At 39.7% G+C, this 13,807-nt stretch overlaps 1 protein-coding gene across 1 annotated transcript in view; it reads left to right on the top strand.

The window, feature by feature from the left end:
* Nucleotides 1-13,807, top strand: part of brcc3 (BRCA1/BRCA2-containing complex, subunit 3) — a 25,652-nt gene extending 11,845 nt beyond the window's left edge. Inside the window, exons 4-8 of the mRNA XM_073058330.1 lie at nucleotides 2,008-2,096; nucleotides 2,674-2,729; nucleotides 3,097-3,228; nucleotides 7,585-7,628; nucleotides 13,177-13,807. Of these exons, the coding sequence (XP_072914431.1) occupies nucleotides 2,008-2,096; nucleotides 2,674-2,729; nucleotides 3,097-3,228; nucleotides 7,585-7,628; nucleotides 13,177-13,328 (473 nt within the window). The 3' untranslated portion in view covers nucleotides 13,329-13,807. The remainder of the gene's footprint in view (nucleotides 1-2,007; nucleotides 2,097-2,673; nucleotides 2,730-3,096; nucleotides 3,229-7,584; nucleotides 7,629-13,176) is intronic.

Below are 13,807 nucleotides of genomic sequence, written 5' to 3'. Positions count from 1 at the left end.
CTTGGGGGAACCTTTCTTACGTCTAGTGCGGACTGTGAGCAAGGTTTTAGCCTAATGAATCAACTCAAAAACAAGCTGAGAAACCGTTTAGGTGAATGTCATTTGGATATGTTAATGAGAATCAAAAGCTATCAATCAGATGGAAGTTCTATTAGTCTAGATAGAGTTTACAAAGAATGGGTAAATGCTAAAGACAGGGGAGAGAAAAAATAACTGAGTGACTTAAAAATGTATGTTATTTTGTCGTTATTCTGTGCAGTTTTATGTCAAATATTTTGTAAACCTGCATAAACTGAGCTATGTGTGTATTCAGTGTGCACATACTTTTGTCACAGGAAAAAAATTTGCACAGCACAAGATTTTTGTGCACACTGACTACTAAAAATTAGAGGGAACATTGATCTCAAACCATCCGTCTGAGTGCATCCCTTCTCTATCACCTTCCTATCCTCCCTGTCGCACTGTCTTCAGGCTTTCTCTACTTGTGAGCCATTCGCCTCTTCATTTGGTTCCCACCCCCCAGTAGTCGTAGTTTAAACTCTCCCCAATGGCCTTAGCAAACCTCCCCGCCAGGATATTGGTCCCCCTGGGATTCAAGTACAAACTAGTCCTTTTTGTACAGGTCACTCCTGCCCCAAAAAAGGTCCCAATGATCCAGAAATCTGAATCCCTGCACTTGCTCCAATCTCTCAGCCATGCATTTATGCTCCACCTCATTCTATTCCTATGATCACTGTCACATGGCACAGGTAGTCACCCCAAGATGACTACTTTTGCGGTCCTGCTTCTCAACTTCCTTCCTAACTCCCTGTGGTCTGCTTTCAGGACCTCCTCCCTTTTCCTGCCTATGTCACTGGTACCAATATGTACCACAACCTCTGGCTGTTCTCCTTCCCACTTCAGGATATCATTGGACACGATCAGAAACATCATGGACCCTGGTACTTGGGAGGCAAACTACCATCCGTACTTTTTTCCTGTGTCCACAGAATCACCTGTCTGACGCCCTAACTATAGAGTCCCTTATCACTACTGCCTTCTTCTTCCCTTCCCTACCCTTCTGAGCCATAGGGCCAGACACTATGCCTGAGGCATGGTCACTGTAGCTTCCCCAGGTAAGACGTCACCCCCAACAGTACTCAAGCCAGAGTACTTATTATTAAGGGGTACAGCCACTGGGGTGCTCTCTAGCCTCTGACTCCTGCCCTTCCCTCTCCTGACTGTTACCCACTTATCTGTCTCCCAAGGCTCTGGTGTGACTATCTGCCTATTGCTCCTATCTATCACCTCCTCACTCTCCCTGACCAGACGAAGGTCATCAAGCTGCATCTTTAGTTCCCTAACCTGGTCCCTAAGGTGCTTCTGCTCGACGTGCCTGGCACAGATGTGGCCGTCAGGGAGGCTGGGAGTCTCTCGGACTTCCCACATCTGACACTGCGCACAGAACACTGGCAAACTAACTCGTCACAAAATCTGCTGCTTTGTTGTCTAATTGACTCAAGTTATTTAACTGACACTTAGATGCTTGATGAAATTCATAGAATGAATCAGATGAATCAATAGGAAATTGTCATCTTTGATGGTTTTGCGTTTACTCAAAACGTCATCAGTGATCTTCCTCATCGTGTTTTATTTGTGAAAGATTTTCTAAAATTATTAGAGCTTCAGTATTTTGCTAGTTTCTGTTTGAAAGATGAAGCGAAACACTTCTTTCCAGTCCACCACCCTTTTACTTTCATTTCATGTTTTTTATATAGTGATTGCCTGGGAGTGGGTAGCTCCTAGTTATCTTTACAAATAAACTGTTTCACTTTAGTCTTGATTAAATATGTGTCTTGTTGGTAAATTTTTAGTTTTATTCCTACAACACCACCTCAGATCTAAACTATATTGAAGAATTTTGCCTGCAGTAATTTGAGGTCTTTTTAGTTTATTTACCAGGGTAGTGTACATATTGAATAATCTGCTCAGGAAACGGAATTAATTTCTTACTCTCTTCTCTATAAGATGTCCGAACCCAGGCCATGTACCAGATGATGGACCAGGGTTTTGTGGGCCTTATCTTTTCCTGTTTCATTGAAGACAAGAATACCAAGGTTTATATCAGTTTATATTCTTTTGTGTACTATTCCTGTATGGTGCTTTCTTAAAAAGATGGAGAGAAAGCCACTGCATTTATTGTTGGCTCCTAACTGGATTATAGAAAGACATTATGCAATCTTTGCTAATGATAGCCTAATTTAAAAACATATCACAAAAATATATCTGCAGTTAATAAGTTAGATGTTTATGATCTTAAAACAAACACTGATCTTGATGATTATCTGATATATATAGAACTGGGCTGATAATATTCCAAATTCTTCCAGCTGTCAGAAGGAGAGGTGCTTCCATTACTTTAGTCTCTATGGATTTGAATATGGAAGCAAGAACAAAAGAGGCTTTTTTGATTGCCGCTGTGCTATACTCCAATCCAAGCTGCAGAGTTGTTGCTTTCCTTTATGATCAGTATTGCCCCCGTAAATAGCGTGTATGTTTGATCAGTTAATGTTTAAGTTACACCCATATTTTAATATGCAGTTACAATAAAACGTAACTAATAGTTTGTTGGTTACATAGAGAATGAAGGTACCATGTTTAAATAATACAGTTTGAATTTGTCATTTGTTTCAGACTGGTCGAGTTCTCTACACATGTTTCCAGTCGATTCAAGCGCAGAAAGGTTCTGAGTAAGTACAATCAAACGTGATGTTCAGAGGAATAATATTTACTAAAGGATTTGTTTCTTAAAGTGAGCTGATGAAGATTATTAATATGAGGGAATGCCAGGTGAAGGAATGGAAACATTTGTTATGTTCTTGCTTTCATATCACAGTAATTCGGTCTGGATCTAATGACTTGCTTTCTCTGCCAGGTATTGAATTCTGGTATGAAATAAGCAGAAGGTAGAGGAAGACTTGTTCTCAAAATATATAAATTTGTTAGGGCTCTGCTTTAATCTTGGGGACTACACAAGCATTATAAGTCTCTTAAATTAATTTGATGGGCCAGAAAAACACGAGAACTCTATTAATTTTAAAAATAATTTTATTTCAGGTATGAACGAATTGAAATCCCTATTCATGTTGTACCACATGAAACTATTGGCAAAGTGTGCCTGGAGTCTGCTGTGGAACTTCCAAAAATTCTTTGTCAGGAAGAGCAGGATGCTTATAGAAGAATTCACAGGCAAGTTTATAAATGAAATACGACATCTAGCTTAACATTACATATTTCCCTCTCTGTAATTTTGATGTATTCTGCTATGCATGCTGCTGAAACCACCACCCACTTCCTTTTGTTGATTCTTGTCCTGTCCATTCTGAAACATTTCTGACCTACCTCCTTCATTCTCTGCTCAAAATAATTGAGTTCATGCAAAACACTGCTGCCCATATCGAAAAGTACAAACTGTCATTGATTCAGTACCATGGTACTTGCTAACTCTCTTCAGTATTTCTTCTTAAACCCATCACCCCTGCTGGGGCTTAGGACACTGACAGCAGCTTGCCAGAGTCCTCTATCTTGGGCTTGTCTTTCAAGTTGTCGTCAGGTGTAGCCCATCTTCTAGACCTGTCCTTGCCCAGGAATGAGGTCTTTGGAGTTTCTGTTGGTGTTTCTATAGCATTTGGATTTTATGGGATGGTGTTGCTAGCCCTATGCCCAACCCTCCTCCTTTCATAGCTAGGTTTGGAACCGTTCATGGTGGAGTTGCTCTTCAGTACACCAAGGTTTTAACATTTTCACCATTATTTTCTAGTCCTTTTATGGTTTTGCTCATATCTGTCTTTGTGTAATCCCCATCTATCCTGCAGAATTCTGAAATATCTTCATTAAACTGTTGGGCGTCTCCTAATGTAGTTGTTCCACCAGATGAGCAGACCTTCAATTGCCCAGACTTTAAATTCTGAACTTCTAATTTGAAATATCATTTCATTTCTCCTCTTTTCTCTGTTAAGATGTTAATCAGAACCCATCCATTTGGGAAAGATTTTGATCATTTGTCTTATTTTTATGACACTGCAACAATTTTTATATCCATGTTTTGAAATACATTGGAGGTTTTTGACCACATTAATTAAATATATTTGTAATTATTTAACCTGTGTTTTCAATCTACTTTCATTTCTGGAGTTCTAGATTTATCTTTTTTACTATGTATGTTATTAATATGGAAAAAATATTGAAGTTAGTCCTATACAGCTGGAAGGGCTCCAATTTAAAACTATTACATGTCAGGAGTACTTTACCTGCTGCTTCTGCCAGTCACTTAAAACACACACATGCACAATAAACATACCATTTTGTGAGAAATATTCCAGTTTTAGCCTGATACAGCTGAGAATCACAACTGCTTCCAAGGTCTGTACAGTTAGTAAAAGTATCTTAATGCAATTGAATAAACTATCACTGCTTAAAAACGACGGCAACAATCTATACTGCTAATTGTGGCAGTACTTCTCACCAGATTCCACATAGGAAATTAGATGATCTGGGTAATGATATCAACGTGCATAAAATAGCACACCCTGATACCTTCATGGTGAATTTGGGGGATTTTAACTAGACCAGCCTGAAAAAAAATTACTAAATAATTACTATCAGCAAGTCACTTGTAGTACCAGAGGAAACAACATACTGGACCAACCATCAAGAATGCCTACCCTGCTGGTACATACCCTCACTTTGGAAAGTCTGATCACCTAGCTGTACTTCTACTCCCTGAGTATAGACAGAGACTGAAGACTGCTGCACCAGTAGTGAGGACAAAGAAGGTATTGGCAAGGAAACACAGGATTGCTTACAAGACTGCTTTGAATCAGTGGACTGAACTATATTCAAGGATTCATCTTCGAATCTGACTTCATTAAAACCTCTGTGGATGAGTATGTACCTGTAAAAACTTGTTGTACATTCTCAAGCCAAAAGCCGTGGATGAACCAATATCTGTGGCATTTAAGTCTGTGATCCAGGGCTGTACAAGAAAACCAGATATGACTTGTGGAGGGTTATTTCAAGGGCAAAGAGACAATTCTGAGCGAAGTTGGAGGTGACATTGGATGCACATCAACTCTGGCAGGGTTTGCAAGACATTACTTCCTACAAAGCGAAACCCAATAGCACAAATGGCAGCGATGATTTACTACCAGATGAGTTCAATGCCTTTTATGCCTGCTTTGAAAGGGATAATATAACTACAGCTATGAAGATCCCTGCTGCACTCGGTGACCCTGTGATCTCTGTCTCAGGGACTGGTATTAGGCTGTCTTTAAGGAAAGTGAACCCTCGCAAGGCGGCAGGCCCCAATGGAGTACCTGGTAAGTCTCTGAACACTTGGGCCAAGCAAGGCCCGGAGTATTCAAGAACGTTTTCAACCTCTCACTTACTATGGTTAGAAGTTCCCACCTATTTCAAAAAGGCAACAATTATACCAGTGCCTAAGAAGAATAATGTGAGCTGCCTTAATGACTATCACCCAGTAGCACTCACGTCTACAGTGATGAATTGCTTTGAGGGGTTGGTCATAGCTAGACTCAACTACTGTCTCAGCAAGGACCTGGACCCACTGTAATTTGCCTATCACCTCAATATGTTTACAGATGTAATCTCAATGCCTCTTCACATGGCCTGAGATCATCCTATGTCAGGATGCTGTTCGTTGACTATAGCTCAGCATTTAATACCATCATTCCCACAATCGTGATTGATAAGTTACAGAACCTGGAGCTCTGTACCCCCCTCTGAATTGGATCCTTGACCTCCTAACCAGAAGAACACAATCTGTGCAGATTGGTGATATCTCCTCCTCACTGGCAATCAACATTGCCACACCTTAGCCCAATGCTCTACTGTCGACACCCATGACTATGTGGCTAGACATAGCTCAAATACCATCTATAAATTTGCTGATGATACAACCATTGTTGGTAGAATCTCAGATGGAGATGAGAGGGCCAAAAGGAGCAAGATAGAGCTGATTGTGAACTTCAGGAAGAGTAAGACAAGGAAAGATGAACCAATCCTCATAAACGGATGAGAAGTGGGAAGAGTGAACAATTACAAGTTCCTGGGTGTCAGGATCTGTGAGGATTTAACCTGTTTCCAACATTTCAATGCAGCTATTAAGAAGGCAAGATAGTGACTATATTTCATAAGGAGTTTGAAGAGATTTGGCTTGTCAACTAAAACATTTTGAAAACTTCTAATAGATGTACCGTGGGGAGTATTCTGACAGGATGCATCACTGTCTGGTACGGTCAGTGGATGGGGTGGGTCTCTTCTCATTATTACTGTCAGGAAGGAAGTACAGAAGCCTGAAGGTGCACAGTCAGCGATTCAGGAACAGCCTCTTTCCCTCTGCCATACAATTCCTAAATGGACATTGAACCCATGAAGACTACCTTACTTTCTTTTTTTATATATTCTGTTTACCGTAATTGCTTTATTTATTTATTTGTTCATTCATTCCCTTCTATATTATCATTTTGCAATGAACTGCTGCTGCTAAGTTAACAAATTTCACAGCACATGCCAGTGATAATAAACACGTACAAAAGCTGGATGAACTCAGCAGGTCGGGCAGCATCAGTTGAATGTTTCAGGCCGAGACCCTTCATCAGGACTGAAGAAGGAGGGGGCAGGGGCCCTATAAAGAAGGTGGGGGGAGGGGGAAGGTAGAAGTGAAAAATCAATCAGAGGAAAGATCAAGGGGTGGGGGAGGGGAAGCAAGGAGGGGATAGGCAGGAGAGGTGAAGAAGGAATGTAAGGGTACTATGGGTAGTAGAAGAAGGCAGAGTCATGAGAGAGGTGATAGGCAGCTAGAAGAGGAGACAGAGTGAAAGTGTGATAGGGGAAGGGAGAGGGAGGGAATTACTGGAAGTTGGAGAATTCGATGTTCATACCAAGGGGCTGGAGACTACCCAGATGGTATATGAGGTGTTGCTCCTCCAACCTGAGTTTGGGCTCATCATGGCAGTAGAGGAGGCCATGTATGGACATATCCGAATGGGAATGTGAAGCAGAGTTGGTGGGTAGCAAATGGGAGATCCTGTCTGTTTTGGTGGATGGAGCAGAGGTGCTCGACGAAGCGGTTCCGTCCTGACAAAGGGTCTCGGCCCGAAACGTTGACTGCTTTCAGTCCTGACGAAGGGTCTTGGCCCGAAACGTTGACTGCTCATATCAACGGATGCTGCCCGACCTGCTGAGTTCATCCAGCTTTTGTACGTGTTGATTTGACTGCAGCATCTGCAGTGTACTTTGTGTTTACCAGTGATAATAAACCTGATTCTAAGATCACATTAAGTTTTCAGGTTTATGCTTAACAAAATCATGGTTCCAAGCTGAAAAGAGAAGGATTGTCCAGAAAAATGGCTGCAAATGCCACAAAGTTTACATTCAGTTTATTGATATTAATCATAATTTGGGTGTTTTGGTATGAGGACTTCGCCTTTTGTTGTATGTTTGTTAATTTAAGCCACTGTTTTGTGGTCAGTATATTTAATACAAAGTTCTCTATAGAGCTGTAATTTTATTAATTTTTTTCAGTTTGACACATCTGGACCCAATTACCAAGATTCACAATGGATCAGGTAGGTAATGACTTGATGTGTATGCAGGGGTGGAGGGGGGTTGTTGGGGGTGAGAATTTCACATTGAGCAGTAAAATGGAAGAGTACTCTGGTGATTGTGTCATTAATTGTGGTGATTGCTGAGTATATAGACAGTGGAACAGTGCAGCACAGTATCAAACCCTTCAGCCCACATTGTTTGTATCAAGCATAACACCAATGTAATACCATCTGCCCTCAAATAGTCCATATCTTCCTACAGTGGCATGCAAAAGTTTGGGCACCCCTGGTGAAAATTTCTGTTACTGTGAATAGTTAAGTGAGTAGAAGATGAACTGATCTCCAAAAGTCATAAAGTTAAAGATGAAACATTCTTTTCAACATTTTAAGCAATATTAATGTATTATTTTTGTTTTGTACAATTTTAGAGTGAAAACAAGGAAAGGAGCACAATGCAAAAGTTTGGGCACCCCAAGAGATTTGAGCTCTCAGATAACTTTTACCAAATTCTCAGATCTTAATTAGCTTGTTAGGGCTATGGCTTGTTCACAGTCATCGTTAGGAAAGGGCAGGTGATGCAAATTTCAAAGCTTTATAAATACCCTGACCTCTCAAACCTTGTCCCAACAATCAGCAGCTATGGGCTCCTCTAAGCAGCCGACTAGCACTCTGAAAATTAAAATAAATGATGCCCACAAAGCAGGAGAAGGCTATAAGAAGATAGCAAAGCATTTTCAGGTAGCCATTTCCTTAGTTCGTAACGTAATTAAGAAATGGCAGTTAACAGGAATGGTGGAGGTCAAGTTGAGGTCTGGAAGATCAAGAAAACTTTCCGAGAGAACTGCTCGTAGGATTGCTAGAAAGGCAAATCAAAAGCCCAGTTTGCAAAAGACCTTCAGGAAGATTTAACAGACTCTGGAGTGGCGGTGCACTGTTCTACTGTGCAGCGACACCTGCACAAATATGACCTTCATGGAAGAGTCATCAGAAGAAAATCTTTCCTATATCCTCACCACAAAATTCAGCGTCAGAAGTTTGCAAAGGAACATCTAAACAAGTTCCTGATGAATTTTGGAAACAAGTCCTGTGGACTGATGAAGTTAAAATAGAACCTTTTGGCCGCAATGAGCAAAAGTATGTTTGGAGATAAAAGGGTGTAGGATTTCATGAAAAGAACACCTCTCCAACTGTTAAGCACAGGGGTGGATCGATCATGCTTTGGGCTTGTGTTTCAGCCAGTGGCACGGGGAACATTTATTTCACTGGTAGAGGGAAGAATTAATTCAATTAAATATCAGCAAATTCCAAAAGCAAACATCATACCATCTGTAAAAAAGCTGAAGATGAAAAGAGGATGGCTTCTACAACAGAATAATGATCCTAAACACACCTCAAAATCCACAATGGACTACCTCAAGAAGCGCAAGCTAAAGGTTTTGCCATGGCCCTCACAGTCCCCTGACCTCAACATCATTGAAAATCCATGGACAGACCTCAAAAGAGCAGTGCATGCAAGACAGCCCAAGAATCTCACAGAACTAGAAGCCTTTTGCAAGGAAGAGTGGGTGAAAATCCCCCAAACAAGAATTGAAAGACTCTTAGCTGGCTACAGAAAGTGTTTACAAGCTGTGATACTTGCCAAAGGGGGTGTTACGGTACTAAGTACTGACCATGCAGGGTGCCTAAACTTTTGCTTCAGGCTCTTTTCCTTTTTTGTTATTTTGAAACTGTAAAAGATGGAGATAAAAAAGTAATCTTGCTTAAAATATTAAAGAAATCTGTCATCTTTAACTTTATGCCTTTTGGAAATCAGGTCATCTTTTACTCGTTTAGCTATTCACAGCAACAGAAATTTTGACCAGGAGTTCCCAAACTTTTGCATGCCACTGTATATCCTGCCTATTCATTAGTCTGCATAAATGCCTCTTAAATGTTGCTATTATATTTGTTTCTACTGACTCTCCTGGTAGCTCATTCTAGGCACCTAGCATTCTCTATGTAAAATAATCTGACCTTGTTTTCTACTTTAAATGTCCCCCCTCTCACTTTAAACGTACCCTCTGGTATTTGATATTTCCACCCTCGGAAAAGTACTTAACTCTGCCTTTCTTAATTTGGTAAACTTTATCAGGTTGCCTCTGGTACTCTTCAGAAAACCACTGAAGTTAGTCGAAACTTTCCTTATAGCTAATATACTACAATCCAGGCATTATCGTATTTCAAACTTCTCTATCCTCTCCAAAGCCTTCACACCTTTCCTGTGGTGTGGTGACCAGAACTAAAGTTTTATACATTTAAAGTGTGTACATAGAGAGAGAGTGGGAGAGCAATGTCAAAGTGAATTTATTTTCAAAGTGTGCATACTGCTTGGTGATGAAACATATTGGCTACTGCCTGAGAGGTGACTTGGATCCATTCCAATTTGCCTACCGGAGAAACATGTCCATTGCAGATACCATCTCATTGGCTCTTTACTCAACCCTGGAATATCTGTACAGCAAAGATGCATACTTCAGAATGCTTTTATCAATTACAGCTCTGCATTTCATACCATCATCCCCTCAAAACTAATCAATAAGCTCCAAGATATTGGCCTCAATAATGTCTTGTGCAATTGGATCCTGGATTTCCACACTTGTAGGCCCCAGTCTGTTCGTATTGGCAACAACATCTCCTCCACGATCTCCATCAGTACAGGTACACCACAGGGCTGTGTGCTCAGCCCCCTGCTCTACTTACTTCACACTTATGACTGTGTAGCTAAGCACAGCTCCTTACCATATTTAAGTTTGCTGATGACACCACTTGTGGGCTGAATCAAAGATGGTGCTGAATCAGCATACAGGAGGGAGATTGAAAATCTGGCTGAGTGGTATCATTAGAACAACCTCTCACTCAATGTCACCAAGGAACTGATTGTAGACTTCAGGAGAGGGAAACCAGAGGTCCATGAGCCAGTCGTCATTGGAGAATCAGAGGTGGAGAGGGTTAATTCCTGGGTGTTACTATTTCAGAACACCTGTCCTGGACACAACTCATAAGTGCAATTGTGAAGAAAGCACAGCAGCGCCTCTACTTAGGAGTCTGTAGTGATTCGGCATGACATCTAAAACTTTGATGAACTTCTATAGATGTGTAGTGGAAAGTGTATTGACTGGCTGCATCACTGCCTGGTATAGAAACACCAATGCCTTTGAATGGAAAATCCTACAGAAGGTAGTGGATTAGGCCCAGTACATCACTAGTAAAACCCTCCCAACCATTGAACACATCTACATGACATGCTGTTGTAGGAAGCCAGCATCTCATCAGAGTTCTTCACCACCCAGGTCATGCTCTTTTCATGCTGCCATCAGGTAGAAGGTACAAGAGCCTCAAGACTCGCACTGCCAGGTTCAAGAACAGTTTCTACCCTTGAGCCATCAGGCTCTTGAACAAAAGGGCATAACTCCACTCATTTGTCCATCCATTGAGATGTTGCCACAACCAATGATCTCACTTTAAGGACACTTATCATGTTATCTCATGTTCTCGTTATTTATTTGTAATTGCATTTGCTCAATTTGTTGTCTTCTGCACTCAAGCTGATCTTTCATTGATCCTCTTATAGTTACTATTCTATAGATTTGCTGAATATGCCTGTAGGAAAATGAATCTCAGGGTTGTATGTGGTGACATATGTGTACTTTGATAATAACATTTACTTTGAACTTTTCTCAAGAGTTTCATAGAGGAACATTTTTCCCCTTTCTCTTAGATCAGAGAGGTATTGTGGGGAAGGTGATTAATCAAGTGTATGAATCTCTTATCAAAAAGACAAATAGACAAAATACAGACACATGACAGAGGATGTAGTTGTTAAGTGTGTAACGTAGTGGTGGTAGTGCATTGTGGACTCCTTCAGTAAATTGAGTTACTGAATTGTATCTGCAAAGTGTGCAAAACCATGTCCAGGTGCAGCTTGGGATATTACAGTCATAAATGAGTTACGTCAAAATTAAATGGAGGAAGCTTTGACAAAGTTGTCTGATTTCTCGTGAAATTTATGTTTTGCCTGTAATGGAATGTGACTATCTATGCAGTTACATCACAATCCATAGGTATTGTGAACCATGTTACAGATGATGGGACTAGTATGACAATAGTTGAAGTATGCTGGCAATTTCAAATTGCAAATTCTGTGAAAATTGCTAATGTTCTTTGCTAACTAAAGCAAGGAAATACTTTAAGTACTTAGCAGATGCGATAGCATATGCAGAGAGAAATAGAATTAATATTTCAAACATTAATGAAATAAGTCATTAACTTGAAGCATTACCTCAGTTTCTCTCTTCAGCAGTGCTGTTTGATCAGCTGAATCTCTAGAATTTCTGTTATTTCAAATTCCAGTTCAACATTACATATTGAGTCCATATTTGTTCATGTTATAGAGTATACTTTCTTTTCTATTGGTTAACTTATTATCTCAGTGCAGCTAGTGATGTAACCTGAAATGGTTACTAATTTTAAAAGGAGTGGATTATGGAATGATGAAGTGTCTGCCCTTCAACGTAAAGAGAAATACTTTATTTTTGAAGGAAGGCATCAATCGTGAGTTTTGAGGGGAAGAAAGGGAAATCCCTTGTTTAGGTAGATTCAAAAATTCAAACAATGTCATCCATGTGGATACCAACCCTCTAAACATGCATATGTTAATAGCTGCAGAAGGGATGGAATCATTATTTGGAAGGATTATGTATGATCTCTATCCTGGCATATTTGAAGGCTGTGAAGTGTTTAAGAAGTTGAGCCAAGAGAAGCAAAGAGATGGATGAGATAGAAACAGAAGTAAATGATGTTCCGTATACTGACTGAAGTAGATGCTGTTGTGAAGGATTAAATTGGAATGTGATGAGGTGTAAAGTCTGAATTTGCAGCTAGCCTGCTATATATGAAATATGATTTCTAAACACAAGCAATTGATGCAATAGATAATTTATTTTCAAGTGTTAATTTTACATGGGTTATGTTAGTGTAAAATATAAAAATTGTAGTCAAATCCTCTAAGGGGGTTGGGCAAGTTACTCGGCTTTGCTACTCTCAACTGTCATAAAGGCTGTGAGACTTCAGAGACAGGAACTTAAACGCCCAGAAACAGACAGGTTATTAGTAAATTCTTGAATCAATAAAGTACATGAAGAAAATCTAATACTCAGAAACAATTTATATTCTGCAATGATCTTATAGAGATATTAGATTAAACGTGATTAAAAATGAATGATTATGAGGCATCATTTTGAATAAACATTTGGGCTCTGATGTAGATTTCCCTGGATATGAAATTAATTACTGAGCTGTTGTAATTCTGTTTTTAATTGGCTCAGGCTAGATTATGTATTTGGTGTACTTTATTCCAGACTTTCACATGCGGTATCAAGTTGTTCTGAATGAGTAATACATGTAGGATTCAACTTTCATGCTTTAGATACCAAATTGTACACTTCATTGGAGTAACAGTTCTTTGATTTGTGTTTTTTTTATTTAAGTTCCCTATTTTCAAATATGCTGATTGTGGTTTTATTTTCCTCAGTTTTCACAAAGAATCTGTGCAGCCAGATGTCATCCATTAGTGGTCCTCTGCTACAGTGGCTGGAGGATCGTTTAGATCAGAACAAACAGCACATCCTGGAACTTCAGCGGGAAAAAGAACAGCTCCTCCAGGAATTAGCAGCCCTAAAATGAAAGACATTGTCAGAGCTCAGGAAAGTGAAAGCAGATTCATCAATTTCTGATGAGAAAGAATGCCCTTTGATTGCAATAAAACTGTGTAGCAGAGATTTTATGTCATGTTTAAGGTCCCACTCAATTTATTATCTTAAATTAAGCCTGTCCATCAAATGGAAGGAAGCACATATTGGCTTTGGTTGGCTTTTCCACCAAAAGCGGATTTGTTCCAGTTATTGCTGGATCTAAGCATTGACACTTCAGGAGACCAGCGCTGGAATTAATAGCTCTATTTATATCAAGTTATTGCTTGGATTAGTTTACTGACAATATTAAGTAATTATTTGTTCAATTAAACAATGTGATAACAGAAGTTGTTTAATTAATGTTACTTTTCAAGACCAGGGAATTTGTTGAGTACTTGATAAATTGTCAACAAAAGAAATGCGTACTTGTGTTTTTATTTGCAGTTGCATAATAAAAATTGAAATTTGAGG

This window comes from Hemitrygon akajei, chromosome 10 (genome assembly GCF_048418815.1).
Source record: "Hemitrygon akajei chromosome 10, sHemAka1.3, whole genome shotgun sequence".
Classification (NCBI taxonomy): Eukaryota; Metazoa; Chordata; class Chondrichthyes; order Myliobatiformes; family Dasyatidae; genus Hemitrygon; species Hemitrygon akajei.
Note: the sequence above shows the minus strand (reverse complement) of the source record. Positions and strands in the feature narration are given on the sequence as shown.